The sequence below is a fragment of the Macaca fascicularis genome, chromosome 3 (genome assembly GCF_037993035.2).
Source record: "Macaca fascicularis isolate 582-1 chromosome 3, T2T-MFA8v1.1".
In the NCBI taxonomy this organism is placed as follows: Eukaryota; Metazoa; Chordata; class Mammalia; order Primates; family Cercopithecidae; genus Macaca; species Macaca fascicularis.
The window spans coordinates 48738682-48755524 of NC_088377.1; the positions used below are offsets into that span (position 1 = coordinate 48738682).

At 51.8% G+C, this 16843-nt stretch overlaps 2 protein-coding genes across 4 annotated transcripts; one reads left to right on the top strand and one right to left on the bottom strand.

Moving 5' to 3' along the window:
* Positions 1 to 4579: 4579 nt before the first annotated feature.
* COPS6 (COP9 signalosome subunit 6) lies at positions 4580 to 7517 on the top strand. The gene is made up of 10 exons (XM_005549156.4): positions 4580 to 4662; positions 4886 to 5011; positions 5210 to 5341; positions 5989 to 6077; positions 6181 to 6243; positions 6497 to 6544; positions 6633 to 6747; positions 6833 to 6925; positions 7027 to 7127; positions 7258 to 7517. Exons 1-10 carry the CDS (start codon positions 4593 to 4595, stop codon positions 7396 to 7398), a joined length of 978 nt encoding a protein of 325 aa, XP_005549213.1. The 5' UTR covers positions 4580 to 4592; the 3' UTR covers positions 7399 to 7517.
* Positions 7518 to 8388: 871 nt separating this feature from the next.
* Positions 8389 to 16701, bottom strand: MCM7 (minichromosome maintenance complex component 7). Of its 3 annotated transcripts, none has more exons than XM_045389512.2 (15): positions 16574 to 16701; positions 15313 to 15392; positions 14887 to 15051; positions 14573 to 14697; positions 14317 to 14497; positions 13866 to 14003; positions 13436 to 13585; positions 13137 to 13251; positions 12920 to 13051; positions 12606 to 12689; positions 11412 to 11805; positions 11030 to 11113; positions 9771 to 9939; positions 8900 to 9009; positions 8389 to 8741 (listed from the first exon to the last, which is right to left on the bottom strand). In XM_045389512.2, exons 1-15 carry the CDS (start codon positions 16602 to 16604, stop codon positions 8540 to 8542), a joined length of 2160 nt encoding a protein of 719 aa, XP_045245447.1. In that variant the 5' UTR covers positions 16605 to 16701; the 3' UTR covers positions 8389 to 8539. The 3 variants fall into 3 exon arrangements, with proteins under 3 accessions (XP_045245447.1, XP_045245448.1, XP_073890613.1); XM_045389513.3 differs by lacking the exon at positions 16574 to 16701 and adding an exon at positions 15781 to 16073; XM_074034512.1 differs by lacking the exons at positions 15313 to 15392; positions 16574 to 16701 and adding an exon at positions 14824 to 14831 and having other exon boundaries at positions 14915 to 14982.
* Between the last annotated feature and the right edge of the window lie 142 nt (positions 16702 to 16843).

Sequence of the window (16843 nt, forward strand, 5' to 3'; positions counted from 1 at the left end):
AAAATACAAACTTTAGCCTGGCGTGGTGGCACACATTTGTAGTCCCAACTACTCGGGAGGCTGAGATGGGACAGTCACTTGAGTTCAGGAGGTTGAGGCTGCACTGAACTGTGATTGTAACACTGCACTCCAGCCTGGGTGCAGCAAGACTCTGTCTCAAAAACAACAACAACAAACACAAAACAAAACAAAAACGAAAAAAAGAAACGTTTAGCGAACTTAGTTCTGAAACGCACACAATCAACTGATTCGATGTCAGAGTCATCTTTAAATTCCACAATAATGGCTGTTTTATGAGCTGTATAATTATCTGAACAATGTTTCAAAAGCAGTAGAAACAACAAGGCAAAGGAGAGCAGTGCAAACTATCAACTTTACTAACCCTAGAATAATTCTCATCTTGTTTTTATTTTAACCTTTAATCTAGCCGAGAAGCACTATGCTCCTTGGAAGCTGCCTAGCGTTCTTTAAAGAGATACATTTTTTTGGCCAGGCATGGTGGCTCACGCCTGTAATCCTAGCACTTTAGGAGGCCCAGGCAGGCAGATCAGTTGAGGCCAGGAGTCTGAGAACAGACTAGCCAACATGCTGAAAACCGGTCTCTCCTAAAAATACAAAAATTGGCCCGGTGTGGTGGCGCAAGCCTGATATCTCAGCTACTTGGGAGGCTGAGGCACGAGAATCATCACTTGAACCCAGGAGGTGGAGGTTGCAGTGAGCCAACATCTCCCGAAAGAGATACATTTTTCTGACCTCGTTTTTCCAAACAGAAACAAGGCCTTATGTACTTTTCTTTGACAACCCTCTCAGTTTGTCCAGACCTGGTTGGTTTATCGCTGGGGACTAGAATAAGATAAATTCTTTTTTAACTTCCCTTTGGCCAGAAGACCCCTCTTCCTGCAGGATTTCTCAAGTCTGTTCCACTGAGGGTTGCCGGCCCCTTCAACTTGCCTTCATCCAGGCTCCTAAATGGAGAGATTGCATAATTTCCCTGTAAGTTACAACTATCAGCCGGGCGCGGTAGCTCAAGCCTGTAATCCCAGCACTTTGGGAGGCCGAGACGGGTGGATCACGAGGTCAGGAGATCGAGACCATCCTGGCTAACACGGTGAAACCCCGTCTCTACTAAAAAATACAAAAAAATAGCCGGGCGAGGTGGCGGGCGCCTGTAGTCCCAGCTATTCGGGAGGCTGAGGCAGGAGAATGGCGTAAACCCGGGAGGCGGAGCTTGCAGTGAGCTGAGATCCGGCCACTGCACTCCAGCCCAGGCGACAGAGCGAGACTCCGTCAAGAAAAAAAAAAAAAAAGTTACAACTGTCACCATACGGGGCTGTTCAGGGTCATAACACAGTTCTCTACCTGCTTTCTAGGAGCTTACACTGTGGGTGGGTATACAGACATCTAGAGCCAGAGTCTGTCTGGCTCTTTCTACATGTCTGTACCCCTTTTTGTAGGGAAGGCAGGAGGAGCAGTGTGTGCAACTCGCTTAGGCTTAGGGGTAAGGAGGGGGTGGAGCAGCCTAGGCTTGCCAGATGTGAATTTTGGGGGTTTTTATGAGAGAGCATCTTGCTCTGTCACCCAGGCTGGAGTGTGGTGGCGCGATCTCAGCTCACTGCAACCTCTGCCTAGCAGGTTCAAGTGATTCTCCTGCCTCAGCCTCTCCAGTAGCTGGGATTACAGGCATGCACCACTGTGCCTGGCTAATTTTTGCATTTTTAATAGAGACAGGGTTTCACCATCTCTACTGGTCGAAACCAGGCTGGTCTTGAACTCCTGACTTCAGGTGATTCACCCACCTTGGCCTCCCAAAGTGCTGAGATTACAGGCATGAGCCACTGCGCCTGGCCAGGAACTCAGTACTTAAGGGAAGAAAGCATGCAAGAGGAAAATAAAGCAGAAGGAGAGGCAGTGAGGCAAATGTTTTTGGTTTTGTTTTGTTTTGTTTTTCTTGAGACAGGGTCTCGCTCTGTCGCCAGGCTGGAGTGCAGTGGCGCGATCTCAGCTCACTGCAACCTCTGCCTCCCAGGTTCAAGCGATTCTCATGCCTCAGCCTCCCAAGTAGCTGGTACTACAGGTGCGTGCCACCACTCTCAGCTAATATTTTGTATTTTCGGTAGAGATGGAGTTTCACCGTGTTAGCCAGGACAGTCTCGATCTCCTGATCTCGTGATCTGTCCACTTCGGCCTCCCAAAGTGCTGAGATTACAGGCATGAGCCACTGAGCCCAGTCCAGCAAATGGTTATTTTACTTTATTTTTTGAAATAGAGTCTCACTGTGTTGCCCAGGCTGGAGTCCAGTGGGTCCATCTCAGCTCACTGCAATCTCCACCTCCCAGGCTCAAGCGATTCTCCCACCTCAGTCTCCTGAGTAGCTGAGATTACAGGTGGGCACCACCACACCCGGCTAATTTTTGTATTTTTAGTAGAGATGGGGTTTCACCATGTTGGCCAGCTGGTCTTGAACTCCTGGCCTCAAGTGATGCACTTGCCTCCCAAAGTGCTAGGATTACAGGCATGAGCCACCGCACCCTGCTGCAAATGGTTACTTTTTTTGTGAGGTTCTCATTAGTGTTTGGTAAATCTACATTTTATGTAAGATACAATAAACATTTGAAAAGAGGGAGTGGAGGAAAAAGTCAATTATGCATCTGTCTCATGATAGGTGGAGGGATGATTCCTGGTCTCTTCCTTGTTCTATAATTGGGAAGATGAGCTTGTAATCAACATTGTCAGTATGAGATTTCACAGAACTCGGATTAGGGCTGGTTTATAGGGGGAGTGTTTATGCTGAAAGATTTAGAGGCTAATGAGGAATTTCCTGGCAAGCAATTTGTGAGGGAGACCATCTAGGGAGGTATATGCCCTTTGCCATTGTAGGAACCTGGCTTATGTATGAGGCTATGACACAGGGTTGTGGAATTACAGCTATCTGGGAACAAAAAGGAAGGGAGTTTTGCCTCAGTTCCCAAGCATAAATTTCTTCAGCATGCCCCCACCATACCCAGCTAATTTTGTTTTCATTTTTTGTAGAAACAAGGTCTCACCATGTTGCCAAGGCCGGTCTCAAACTCCTGGGTTCAAGTGATCCTCCCACCTTGGCCTCCCAACGTGCTGGGATTACAGGTGTGAGTCACCATGCCTGGCCTTGTGGAGTTATTTTATTTATTTATTTATTTATTTATTTATTTATTTATTTATTTATTTTTGAGACGGAGTCTCACTCTGTCTCGCCCAGGCTGGAGTGCAGTGGTGCGATCTCAGCTCACTGCAGCCTCTCCCTCCCAGGTTCAATCAATTCTTCTGCCTCAGTCTCCCGAGTAGCTGGGACTACAGGCACATGCCACCACGTCCGGCTAATTTTTGTATTTTCAGTAGAGACAGGGTTTCACCATGTTGGCCAGGCTGGTCTCAAACTCCTGACCTCAAGTGATTGGCCAGCCTCGGCCTCCCAAAGTGCTTGGATTACAGGTGTGAGCCACCATGCCTGGCCTTGTGGGGTTATTTTCGAAAGTCCTTGAGACAGTCCCTATATCAGACATGCAAGCATGAGCCCTTCTGCTTGGTGTTCTCATGACTCCAATTTGTTTGGACTTGACAATGTGATTTTTGTCCTGGTATCTGCAACTTTCACAAGATGGAGCAACTCAACACCAGATTCCATCCCAAATTATTCCTTCATTCACTCAAAAAGTATCTAGGCACCAATGTGTTAGGTACCGTGTTGGTCACAGGGGATACCACGATGAACAAGAGAAGGAAACACAGGCTCCTGAATGCGAGAGTGAGGCATGTGGAAAGCAGACACGGAGAGCTGGGTGTGGTGGCTCATGCCTGTAATCCCAGTGCTTTGGGAGGCCAAGGATGGAGGATCGCTTCTGTCAGGGAGTTGGAGACCAGCCTGGACAACCTAGTGAGACTCCTGTCTCTATCAAAATAAAAAAATAATAATAAAATTAGCTGGGTGTGGTGGGGTGCACCTGTAATCCCAGCTACTCGGGAGGCTGAAATGGGAGGATCACTTGAGCCTGAGAGTTTGAGGGTGCAGTCAGCTGATATCAGGCCACTGCACTTCAGCCTGGGCGACAGAGCGAGACCCTGTCTCAAACAAAACAAAACAAACCACCACCACCAGACATGAGGGCCAGTGCAGCTGTAGCCTGAAGATCAAGGGCTAGAAAAGTAGAGGCCAGACCGGGGCCAGATCAGGCAGGGCCTTGCAGGCTGTGGTTAGTTGTCTGGATTTTATTGTGAGGGAAATAACACGACATGTCATTCATTCTGCAACAGCCTTAAGAACTAGGAGTTCTTATCCCAATTTTACAGACGAGGACGATCAATCAAATCGTTAACTAATTTGTCCAAGGTCACCCGCAGGCGACAGGCGGGGACAGGGTCTGGGAAAACCGGCAGGCACCGAGGCCCAGAGGGCGTCGGGCTTCCCCGCACCGAGTGCCGCCCGCCGCGACCCGGGAACTGCCTGCTCCCCGGACGCCAGGCCCGCCGCTTGCCGCGGAGACACAGAACATGCGCTGCTCGCCTTACGGAAGCCGGGAAGGAAGGGGGCGGGGCCGAGGCTGGCGGGCGCGGGGAAAATGGCGGCGGCGGCGGGTGCAGCTACAAACGGGACCGGAGGGAGCAGCGGGATGGAGGTGGATGCAGCAGGTAACGGGCCGTGCGCGGGCGGCTTCCGGAGACCTCCTTCAGGGGTGCGTTGAGGCCTTGCTGTGCTCCCGGGAGAAGGGAGGAGGGCGGAGCAGCAACATCTTTCTCTGGGATAAGTTGCGGGAGGAAAAGTGTGGCCCGGGCTCCGTCGTCCCCCACTGCTATCTTCAGGGAAGAACGTGGGGCCCGGACTCTCACCCTCTCTCTTTCCCTCCACCCTTAGTAGTTCCCAGCGTGATGGCCTCCGGAGTGACTGGGAGTGTTTCCGTCGCTCTCCATCCCCTTGTCATTCTCAACATCTCCGACCACTGGATCCGCATGCGCTCCCAGGAGGGGCGGCCTGTGCAGGGTGAGTGTTGGGCATAGACTCCAGTCTCCTCTCCTTGCTCACCTCCCCCAGACAGTGGTCTTTTCCCCTTCCTTTACTAGATCCAATTCCCCTCCCCCAAATCATCGTTTCCCCAATACTTGGTTCCCACTCATCTCAGACCCTCAGGTCATAGAAGTCTCTTTAACGTTACCTTTTCCATGTCATTCTCTTTCCCAGTGATTGGGGCTTTGATTGGCAAGCAGGAGGGCCGAAATATCGAGGTGATGAACTCCTTTGAGCTGCTGTCCCACACCGTGGAAGAGAAGATTATAATTGACAAGGAATATTATTACACCAAGGAGGAGCAGTGTGAGAGTGGAATAGATGTGGGGAAGAGGAGTGGGAGTTAAAAAAAATGTGCAAGGTGGGGAAGATGGAGAGGGTTGGAAAGAAACCCGAGAGGACGCCAAGAACAGAGGAGAAAAAGTGAAGAGAGTAGCTGGAGAGATCTCAGAAAAAGAACACGTTCAGAGTTCTTTCTCAAAAAGAAAGTAAAGGATGAGAGAAGACAGGATAGAAGGGAGTAATTATTCTAAACTGAGCCAGGATTTGAGAAAGGAGGAGAAGCTGGTGAAAATACACCAGGAGTTTCACATTGAGGAAGGATGGTTTAAAGGACTATGTCAGGCCGGACGCAGTGAATCAGGCCTATAATCCCAGCACTTTGGGAGGCCGAGGCGGGTGGATCATGAGGTCAGGAGTTACAGACCAGCCTGGCAAACATAGTGAAACCCCATCTCTACTGAAAATACAAAAATTAGCCTGGCATGGTGGTGCGTGCCTGAAGTCCCAGCTACTCGGGAGGCTGAGGCAGAATTGCTTGAACCTGGGAGGCAGAGGTTGTGGTGAGCCAAGATCGTGCCACTGCACTCTAGCCTAGGCAACAGAGCAAGACTCAAAAAAAAAAAAAAAAAAAAAAAAAGAATTACTGTGTGTTCTGGCCCTTTCCCCTCCAGTTAAACAGGTGTTCAAGGAGCTGGAGTTTCTGGGTTGGTATACCACAGGGGGGCCACCTGACCCCTCGGACATCCACGTCCATAAGCAGGTATACATGCTCACACCTGTGCATGCTGGGGCAGAGAATGGAGAATGAGGGGAAGGAGAAAGGTGGGGGTCACTGACTTCTGTGCATTGTCCCTCTCTTCCAGGTGTGTGAGATCATTGAGAGCCCCCTCTTTCTGAAGTTGAACCCTATGACCAAGCACACAGATGTGAGTAATACCCCATGCCTACTCTGTCGTGATTGTCACTGTTGCCTTTTACTGTGTGATACTCTTCTATTGGGGAATGCCAGGTGCCACTTACCAGCTGTAACTCTGTCTTAGTCATTTCATCTCCAAACTGTGAAGGGAGGTAATCCCTACTTCACTGGTTTCTTGGGAAGATGAGATGAGAGGAAATGGGTGAAAGCAGCTCGTCCAAATGTTGGCATATAGTGTTCAGGTTTCTCCATCTCCTTCACAGCTTCCTGTCAGCGTTTTTGAGTCTGTCATCGATATAATCAATGGAGAGGTAATACCCTACCCTTGAACCCTCAGATCCTGCTTTTGGCCTCTTTCCTGCTTTTGATTCTCCCTTTGTGGGTTACCTTGCCTTGTAGGCCACAATGCTGTTTGCTGAGCTGACCTACACTCTGGCCACAGAGGAAGCGGAACGCATTGGTGTAGACCACGTAGCCCGAATGACAGCAACAGGCAGTGGAGAGAACTCCACTGGTAATGGAGGGGATTACTTGGAAGTGGGGTTGGAAGGTGTGGCCACATCCCGTCTCAACCTCCTCCTGTCCTCGTCCCTTTGCAGTGGCTGAACACCTGATAGCACAGCACAGCGCCATCAAGATGCTGCACAGCCGCGTCAAGCTCATCTTGGAGTACGTCAAGGCCTCTGAAGCGGGTAGGACAGGGGCTTCCTTGGGCACTTCCCTGGCATTCTTCCTCTCCCTCCTGGGGAAGTGACAGCATCCAAACTAATGCAGCCTCTTTTTGTGCCTTTAGGAGAGGTCCCCTTTAATCATGAGATCCTGCGGGAGGCCTATGCTCTGTGTCACTGCCTCCCGGTGCTCAGCACAGACAAGTTCAAGACAGATTTTTATGATGTGAGTTTAAAACCTGGATGGGGAGGTGGGGCTCATGCTGTCACTTTCACGTGGAGGACCGGGGACTGTTGTTCCCTGGGCATGCCACGAGGGATCCCCTGAGGAATTTGTCCTTTCTGTTCCCTCCCAGCAATGCAACGACGTGGGGCTCATGGCCTACCTCGGCACCATCACGAAAACGTGCAACACCATGAACCAGTTTGTGAACAAGTTCAACGTCCTCTATGATCGACAAGGCATCGGCAGGCGAATGCGCGGGCTCTTCTTCTGAGGAGGGTACTTGAAGGGCTGATGGACAGGGGTCAGGCAACTGTCCCAAAGGGGAGGGCGCTACACTTGAGAGAAACCGCTGTCATTAATAATAAAGGGGAGCAGCCCCCGAGCACCCCTGCTGGTGGCTCTGTCCTCTCTGTTAGGCACCACACTGGTTTGTCAACTTGGATGTTCATCGAGGTTCATCGTGAGCCTTGCTCACAAGCCCTTCTGATGCTTTTCCATGAGGGAGGCACTGCCGTTTCAAGTGACCCCGTGTCAGTCACATGGACTGTCGTTAGCATCCAAGGCTGCCTGCTTCCACCTAAGCGGTCTCTGTTCTACACTTTAATGTCACTCTTGACGACATCTTATACATAGCCCAGCCCTATAAACATGACAACTGACTACTTTCCCGAGCGAAATTAACTTTTCACACATGCATAAAACAAGAGATAGTAAGCAGATTTTTATTAGAAACAAGTCCAAGCCTTGATCCTGTGGGCATTGTGAATTACCAGGAGGGAGTTTCTCAATGACCGTTTACTACATATTTTGGAGAGGCAGCTAGGAAGTGGTCTACAGGTCAGGATTGCTGTATGTGATCACTTGTGCCGATTTTCATCACCCGCTAACCAGAGCTTTAGAGTGGGAGTTGGGAACTAAGTGGTTAAGTAATGACCTGTCTGCTAGAAAAGGGGAAAAACCAAGAGACCCTGCATTTCATACTGGCGCCGTATCCCCAGAGCCTGACTGGCACACAGGCAGTGTAAGACTAAATAAGGGAGTCGGGGGGCTCAAAAAGTGGAGCCCCAGCTCAAGTATCTCCAAACAGCAGGGACCACTTAGTCTTTGCCACATCCCCAGCATCTATACTGGGGCCTGGCAGGGAGATGCAGCTTACTCAGACAATTTACTGAGTGGATGAAATAGGAGCATAAAAAAGGAACAAGTAGGAATCTAAAAAACACACAATACCCTGTTTTAATGAAAGGCCCAGGCTAGAAGGTGGCAATCTACAAACACTTTATTAGCAGAAGGAATAAGTGCAGCATAGGAGAAAGAGGGGCTCCTCCTTCCCCTCAAGGGCATCACTGCCCCTTCCCAAGGGGCGGGCCAGCAGGGAACAAGAGGACCCCAGGCTTGCAAGCACGCTGGAATCAGACAAAAGTGATCCGTGTCCGGGAAGCATTGACCTGCCAGACATTGAGCTCCTCGTATTCATCCAGAGCCACCTGGAACTGGGCGGGTGTAAAGCCGCGAGATATGCAGCGCTGCTCTGCCTCAGAGAACCGGACGCTTCGGCCCCCTGAGACCAGTTCACGGATGGTGGCAAATACCACATCTGCTGGTCTCTGAGCCCTGAAGGAAATGAGTAGGTGTGTAAGGTCAGGGGACAAACAGGAATGCTCGACATCAACAGAGAACAATGATGGTCAGTGTTAGAATTGAGGCCAGCCTCAGACACATGGACACAAAAGCCAAAGTGACTCAGCTTTGTCCTTCACTAAACCACTCACCTAGCTGTCTGCCCCTTGTCTCCCAGAAGAGAGTCCTTTGACATCTCCATTAGCCTGATGGCTTCATTCACATCTTCCTTCTCCACCACGTCCACCATTCGCAGACGCGCCTAAGGGGAAGGTAGGGGACAGATGGGAACGGGAGGAGGGCAGTGGAACAAGGTCAGGGAACACCCTTGTTCTGGCTTTAAGGCTGGGCAGCCCATGGGTTGCCTACTCACAAAACAGGAGAGGAGCCCCCCACCCCCCCCAGCATCCGCAGTGTTGGGCCGGCACTGTCAGACCGAGACAAGTGCAATGCCCAGGGCAGCGTCCAGCAATTGCCCAAGTCTCCGCCTCTCAACACTGGCCAGTCCCGGAGTTCAGCTGTCCTGTGAGGGAGACCAGACCCTTTTGAACTCCACTGGGCTCCCCAGCATGACAGATGGAGCTTGGGGAGCTCAGCCAAGACAACTGGCAGAGAGAACGTGTCCTGGGGGCTCGGGAAGTGCTAGCTCAGCAGTAGGTCGGTTAATCACACTACCTGCACGAACAGCACTTTGGAGCCCCCAGGACTGAGGTCCAAGACGGGAGGACAGAAAGGAAGGTCTGTAGCACAGGATCTAGGACATGGAGTGAAACAGATCCCAACCACCCGCTCAGTGAAGGTTAACAAGTGGGGAAAAGGTCTTTCCCTCCACGGACGCTGTGCGTGCCCTGCTGGAGCAGCAAGTACCCACAGTGCGGTAGCACGGAGAGGACCACTATCTGCACTGTCAGCACTTTAGCCCCAGCAGGGCTGGAGCGGGAGGGACTCGGCGATGAGAGCATGGTAAGGAGCTGCCACTTTAAGGGTCAAAACAGATGGTCCTCCAGCAGTTTGGGCACTTACCAGAGCAGTGGAAAGGCGCAGGATAGCCAGCAGGGTCCGAGCGGAAGTGTAGGTGGCATCCTTACTAGCCCAAGCCTCTCGCCTCATCTCCACATACGCTGCCGTGATGTAGTCAGCCAGAGACTCTGGCACTGTGGGCTGCTTCTCGCGGCACATGGCTATGTAACGCCTGTGGGGGAAGGTTCATGGGGAAGCAGAAGAGGGAGATGGGGAAGGGAGTGAATATGAGCCCATGTTGTTTTCTGCACCAGGGCTCCCCATTTAACATGGTCCCCTCCAGGAACTTTAAGTGGAAAAAAACAAATTAGTGGGTATTTGCTTGGCTTGAATATCACTGATGGATTTCACCAAACATATAGCCCCCGAGGACCCTCCCAAGTTATTTCCTTTTTTTTTGGGGGGGGGGGAAATGGCCTTTGTAAGGGTAAGACAAATCCATCTGTCAGTAATAGATGATCCAGACCCCTCCTCTGAGCGCATGACACAGCAAAACAGATATATTTAAAGAGAATAGTTTACAGAATATTTAAAAGGGAGTAAAAACCTGAGGGAACACTGGAGGCTCGTGGAAAAATAGCGATAGAGGCTGAGTATCCAGAATGCCTGGGAGCAGGTGTTTTAGACTTCAGATTTTGGAGTATTTGCACATACATAATGGGATAGCTTGGGGATAGGACTCCAGTCTAAACATGGAATTCACCTGTATTTCATATACAACCGACACATATAACCTGAACACAATTTTATTAAAAATATTTTTGTGGGCCAGGCACAGTGGCTCATACCTGTAATCCCAGCGCTTTGGGAGGCAGAGGCGGGCAGATCACTAGGTCAGGAGATTAAGACCATCCTGGCCAACATGGTGAAACCGCTCTCTACTAAAACACAAAAAATTAGCTGGGCGTGATGGCGTGCACCTGTAATCCCAGCTATTCAGGAGGCTGAGGCAGGGGAATCGCTTGAACCTGGGAGGGAGAGGTTGCAGTGAGCTGAGATTACGCCACTACACTCCAGCCTGGCGACAGAACAAGACTTTGTCTCAAAAAAAAAAAAAAAAAAAAAAAAAAATTGTGTAGGAAAGTTTCCCATGTCCCTATTGTATAAAGTGTGGAATTTTCCACTTAAAAGCTGATCTCAGGCTTTGGTCATGTCCGAAGCGGGAAGTGGTGGTGTGAAAAACACACGCTAAGATTAAGCACTTTTTCAGGAGGCTCGCATGGCCCACTCAACGTTTGCCCGTCTGCACCCAGCTCTCCTACCTCATGAGCTTCATGTCCAGAGGTTCGAACTGGGAGGGGGGCTGCCGGCTGTGCTGGTGCACATAGGTGATGTGCTGGGCCAACCTGGATAGAGGGGAGGCCAGGAGGAACATCCTTTTTAGGGCTACACACCCATGTCCTCTTAGGTGTCCCTCCCTTGACTCTGCCACTTCCTTACAGTATAGGAGGGACACGCTTTCCTGAAAATCCTCATCAGCATTTCAGCCCCAACCCACCATTTCCCCGAGAACCGTGGACCAGCCCCTGATGCAAGGGGGAGGCTTTGGGGTTTCCAGGAGCACGGTATTTGTTTTGATTCACCTCCCCTCCTCCCTATAGATCATTACAGGGGACCTCTCTTTGGGTGTTGAGCTCCATTCACCGTAGGTCATTGTCTCGGTCAGGCCGGTCCTGAATCAGCCAGAGGAGGTCAAACCGGGAGAGCAGCGCGGCAGGCAGCTGTATGTTCTGCTCCAGGCTGCGGCGGGGGTTGTAGCGCCCATAGGCAGGGTTGGCGGCAGCCAGGATGGAGCAGCGGGCATTGAGTGTAGTAAGGATGCCGGCCTTGGCAATGGAGATGGTCTGCTGCTCCATGACCTCGTGGATGGCTGTGCGGTCGGCCTCGGCCATTTTGTCGAACTCATCAATGCAGCACACGCCCTGGTCAGCCAGCACCAGAGCCCCACCCTCTAAAGTCAGTTCTCCACTCACGGAGTCTCTCAGCACAGCTGCCGTAAGCCCCACTCCCGAGGAGCCCCGGCCTGTTGTGTACTGGCCTGGAAGAGAAGAAATAAGGAACCATAAGAGAGAAAGAACAAGAAGGGGAACAAACAAAGGACAATAAATGGGCCAGGGAGGCAAGGCCTGTGCTGGGATCATTCCACTGCCTCCCCCAGGCCTTCTTGAGACGCCCGAGGATCTGTGGGGCGCTGGCAACGTTCCCCTTCCCCTCCCACCGGTTCTCTTCAGAGCACAACTGTGGCTCACTGACACCTTGGCTCCTGGGCTCAAGCCATCCTCCAGCCTCAGCCTCCCAAGTAGCTGAGACTATAGGCACTCACTACCACACCCAACTAATTTTTAAAACTTTTTAGTAGAGGCCAGGCGCAGTGGCTCACACCTGTAATCCCAGCACTTTGGTAGAGGCCAAGGCAGGCAGATCATGAGGTCAGGAGTTCGAGACCAGCCTGCCCAACATAGTAAAGCCCCATCTCTACTAAAAGTACAAAAATTAGCCAAGTGTGGTGGCACGTGTCTGTAGTCCCAGCTACTCAGGAGGCTGAGAAGGGAGAATCGCTTGAACCTGAGAGGCAGAGGTTGCAGTGAGCCGAAACCACGCCATTGCACTCCAGCCTGGGTGACTGAGACTCCGTCTCAAAAAAAGGAAACAAACAAAAAAAATACCCAAACAAACAAACTTTTTAGTAGACCAGCCTGGTCTCAAACGATCCTTCCGCCTCAGCCTCTCAGAGCATTGGGGTTACAAGTGTGAGCCACCATGCACCCCCATTTTTTGAATAAACACTGTGGCCCTATCTGTCACTATGTTCACCTCTCCCAAGGCCCAACTACTTACTGCGGGGGGCCAGCCGATCAATGTACGACAGGAGTTGAGACTTGGCCACACCAGGATCCCCCATCAGACAGATGTTGATGTTGCCTGGAGGAAGGGAAGGCAGCCCTGGAATGACTCTTCTCCCAATACTTAGACAACAACAGAGCAATTTTGAGTTCTGCCTCCCTCTAACACCCAGCATTACTTCTAAGCCCTCCCTGTGTCCATGAAGGCAAGATGTCCACTCTTATACTCTGACCTACAGAGACACTTGTCATCCTTTTTCCCTCCTAAATGACTTCATCCCCCCGAGCCTCTCCCTTTTTCCTTCTTACCCCGGATCTTCATGCCTCGAGGAGACTGGTCCACACCCCCCACTAGCAGAAGCAGCAGTGCCTTCTTCACATCTTCGTGCCCATATATTTCTGGGGCGATTGAAGCTGCCAGCTTTTCGTAGAAATCCTCTTCTGTAGAGAAGTTAAGGTTGTATTTTTTGGGGGAAAAGGGGGCTAGGATGTAAATGGAATTTCCTCTATCTCCCCTGCCCCTCACCTGCAATCTGCCTCAGCTCCTCCCTGCTGAGCTCTCCAGCCCCAGACTCATCATCCTCACTCTTGTTCATCTTCACAATCCGATGGGCTTCCAGGTAGGTTTCTGAGAGTAAACCCTTGGGCAGGAAAATGCCAGGATACAGATGCAATCCCTTCAACTTGCCCATCACTGGATTCCCTAACGATTTCTTGACAAATCCCTGGGTTCTGTTTGGGGTTTTGCTGCCCACTTTTCTCTGTGCGAGTAGAATGAGTAGGTGAGGGAAAAGGGGACGATCCTCATGTCAAACTCTTCCTTACCTGTACCACCTGTCGGAACCCAGTGCGCAGGATTGGCAAGAAGATACCAGTGACGCTGACGTGGTCTCCAGGCTGGGCAATTCTCGTGTTCTCTCCTTCTACCAGCACCGTGATACTACGAGGGATGTTTCCCACGGGCACTTGATCACTCTAGGGGAGGGAAAGGCACATAAGGCCAGGAGAAATGGACGAGGACCCAACCTTCCCTCCCTAGGCATCCCACTCAAAGGCTCCCAGGCTGCCTAGTCACAGACAAGCCCACAGGAGGGCTACTGAGTTTCCCCTTCCCAAGGCTCTCAGAAATTCTAGTTCCACCTCCCTCCTGCACTTCCCTCTTTCGTTCTTCTTTCTTCCTGCCACTCCACAAGTGACTACAGGATTCAAGTGGACTCCCAATCCACCTGCCCAGGGCCACGTACCCCAAACTCACATGTTCTTGCATCTTCATCTCCTGGAATTTGATGAATTTGGAGCCCCGTGTCTGCAGATACAGCCGCCCTCCTGAGCGGTTGGTTTGGCACTCCTGGCTTGGGCACATGATCAGAGGCATGAAAGTTGGAGACTGGATCTAGGATGTGAGAACAGAAGCAGCAAAAGGAAGTCAGAAGCAAAAGAGCCCCATTGGGTCGGTCGGTTCCTTGAATCACATTTTCTCTTCATGGCAGACATCTTGGAAGTGTCAAGAACCCTTTGAACTTAACTCTGGGTCAACAACAAACACCCAAGAAATAGGTAGAAAGACCATTACATACCCAACAATGAAAGGCAAACACACAGGCAACTTTTACAAGCAAAGAAAATGATAGGCATCACGGGATCAAATTAATCTCTACAAAACGACTAATGGGTAAGGGCTTTCCTGCTCCTTGCTCCACACGTACCGGCTGGTAGGTCTCTGCCCCACACTGGTCACAAGTGTAAGTGGCCACCACCATCTTGGGTTTGACTTCAGAGACACGAGTGACAATTCCACGCACAGTCACCAATTTCCCCACAGAGTCAGCCCGCACTTCCCGGATCACACGAGGCTTGTTGCTACTTGGGCCTTGAAAATACAGCTCACTAAGGGGAGAAAACAGTCACAAACAAGATCCTGGAGAACCAATCCCTACATACTTCCAAACAGAGACCACTCACAATCTGCGCATGAGTTCAGCAGGGTACTGGTTCTGGGGGCTTCGGGCTGTTCCAGGGTCCCGACTCCGCTGCTCCATCATCAGCCGATGCTCAATGTAAACGTCCAGGACATCTTTATTTACCACCTAAAGGAGGACAAAATAAACAAATAAATAAATAAACGAGCAACAGGATGGGGAAAGGAGAGTGCAGAGAACACCAGACTGAAATGCCCCTTCTTTCTGCCTGCTCAGAAAACATCAGTATCTGACCAGCCTCTCTACAGAAGCTTAAATGCCTTTCCCTTTGTTTGCCATTGTTCTCTAGCCACTCACTTCCCTCTCCTTGTACTGAGGCAGCAGCTCTTGTACGGAATCGGCAAAGAGCTTTGCGTAGCGCCTGGCATTCTCACAAATTGAGTCCACCAACTCGGGGTCATCCTCGGCTACGTCGTCCAGGTCCACATACAGAGCCACTTGTTCCCGATGAGCCAGCCGAACCTCAGGTGAGAAAGAGACAGAAACACCTCAAAGCCACATTCACCTTGTGCACCAGTGTTCATATGTGAAGATACATTACTGAGAACTCAGCACAGGCTCTGGGCATCCACAGGGGGGAACACAGCACCACTTAGAGAGATACTTGCTTCTCAGCCCCCAAACCCTCTAATTATTACCTCTTTAATAAAACCAGCCAAGCTACTTCTTATGGCTCCTTATGCACCCCACTTCCCCATTCCCTTTACCCAATCTTATACTTACCAACTGGTTCCCATACTTGAACTGCTTCTTCCCAAGTTCATCATCCTGGTAGAACTCTTGTAAGAACTTCTTAACCTTTTCTGTAACGTGAAATGTAAAATCATAAAACATAAACTTTAAGACACATCACTGCCCATCCCTCTGATAGAAATCTAAGATACCTATTTTCGCTTAAAACACAGCCTATGAACTAATAATATGAACATTTAAATAAACTACCGAATTCTCCCCAAAGTGGGCATAACTCTTTTGCACAGTCTGTTTTAACCAGCGAAGAATAAAGAGCCCGGGGCAGTGCACAGGGCGATCCAACATCTATTCCCCAGGGGAATTCCTGTCCCTACTTTAGTTTAAAATCCTAGCGCCGTTCCCCATTGGCCTCCCACACTCCGGCCTCAAGGTTCTCAGCTTTCTTTCCACCCCCATGATCCCCTGCCTTCTTTGGGTCCCCCGAGCCCCTTATCTCACCGAGACCTCCGCCACCAGGCAGGTCCCGCACCCCACCACCGCTCCCGCCAGCGCTTCCGCTCTTAGTAAACAAAGAAGCACATGGGCCCGGATTCCAGCCGCTTCACAGCCCGGGATTCCTCCGCCCGAGGCGGGAGCCAGTTCAGCCATTGGCCAGCACGCCCAGGGCCACTGCGATCCCAGCCCACTGCCGCCTTTCCCGGGCCCGAGCGAAGCTCCCGGATCCCAGGCACGCCCCCCCGGGTCGCAGCTCTCTCCGAGGCCGCCACGCGGAAGGACACTGTTTACACGACACTCCCTCCACCCGCGTCGCGCCACTTCCGCCCGGCTCCACTTCCGCTCGGAGGGCGGCCTCAAACGGCCAATCCCGGCACGTAGCGGCCCCGGCTTGCCCGCCCCCGGGGCCTCCGCGCGCCTCGGGGAGGCGGCGGGAACCTGGGAATATCCAAAAGCGCGGAGGGAAGCGGGTCCGGGGTCCAGAGCCCTTAGAGTCTCCTGAGGTCCTCGGCGCGACTCTTCCCTGTGCAGCCCTCAGCCGGGTAGCGCCCCCCAAGCCCCCCAACTCTATAACACCTTTCCCAAGTGGGATTACTACCTTTTCTTCAACGTCGATGCCCCTCGCGCGCCTTCCAGGTCCCGTGGGCCTTAGCCAGGCCGCAACCCGACCCTGCCTCTGGCGTCGCGCGCCCCAGAACCCGCTGACCCCGGTCCTCGAAGACCCCAGCTCACATCAACAGGTGTTCCCCGGGAGGCTCCCCGCGCAGGACGCCCTCCCAGGCTTGTAGACCCGTACCTTTCTCTAGCGCGTAGTCCTTCAGTGCCATCGCTGCCGAGGCCTGTGCGGCAGCTCTTGGCGGGCTCAGAGGTCTTGCTTCTGGGGAAGCTGAGAACGTCCGCGCGGTGGACTGTGGCCGGCCAACCGAAATTGGCGCGAAACGTCGCCCCCCACGTGACCAGCGCCACTGCGTGCGGGCCAATCGGAAAAGCCGGCCCTTTCTCCCTCCCGCTAGCCGCAAGCCAATCGCCGGGCGGGCCTCGAATGAGTGACGGGGAGGCGGTGCGG

Bases quoted from the DNA above. Each gene is read 5' to 3' on its own strand.
- COPS6 (XM_005549156.4), top strand. From the start codon at position 4,593: ATGGCGGCGGCGGCGGGTGCAGCTACAAACGGGACCGGAGGGAGCAGC. The intron at 4,663-4,885 runs GTAACGGGCCGT...CTCCACCCTTAG, and splicing joins GATGGAGGTGGATGCAGCAG to TAGTTCCCAGCGTGATGGCC. The intron at 6,926-7,026 runs GTAGGACAGGGG...TTGTGCCTTTAG, and splicing joins CGTCAAGGCCTCTGAAGCGG to GAGAGGTCCCCTTTAATCAT.
- MCM7 (XM_045389512.2), bottom strand. From the start codon at position 16,604: ATGGCACTGAAGGACTACGCGCTAGAGAAAG. The intron at 9,940-11,029 runs GTAGGAGAGCTG...CTTCCCCCACAG, and splicing joins CTGGACATGAAGCTCATGAG to GCGTTACATAGCCATGTGCC. The intron at 9,010-9,770 runs GTAAGTGCCCAA...CCTTCCCCTTAG, and splicing joins TGCGCCTTTCCACTGCTCTG to GCGCGTCTGCGAATGGTGGA.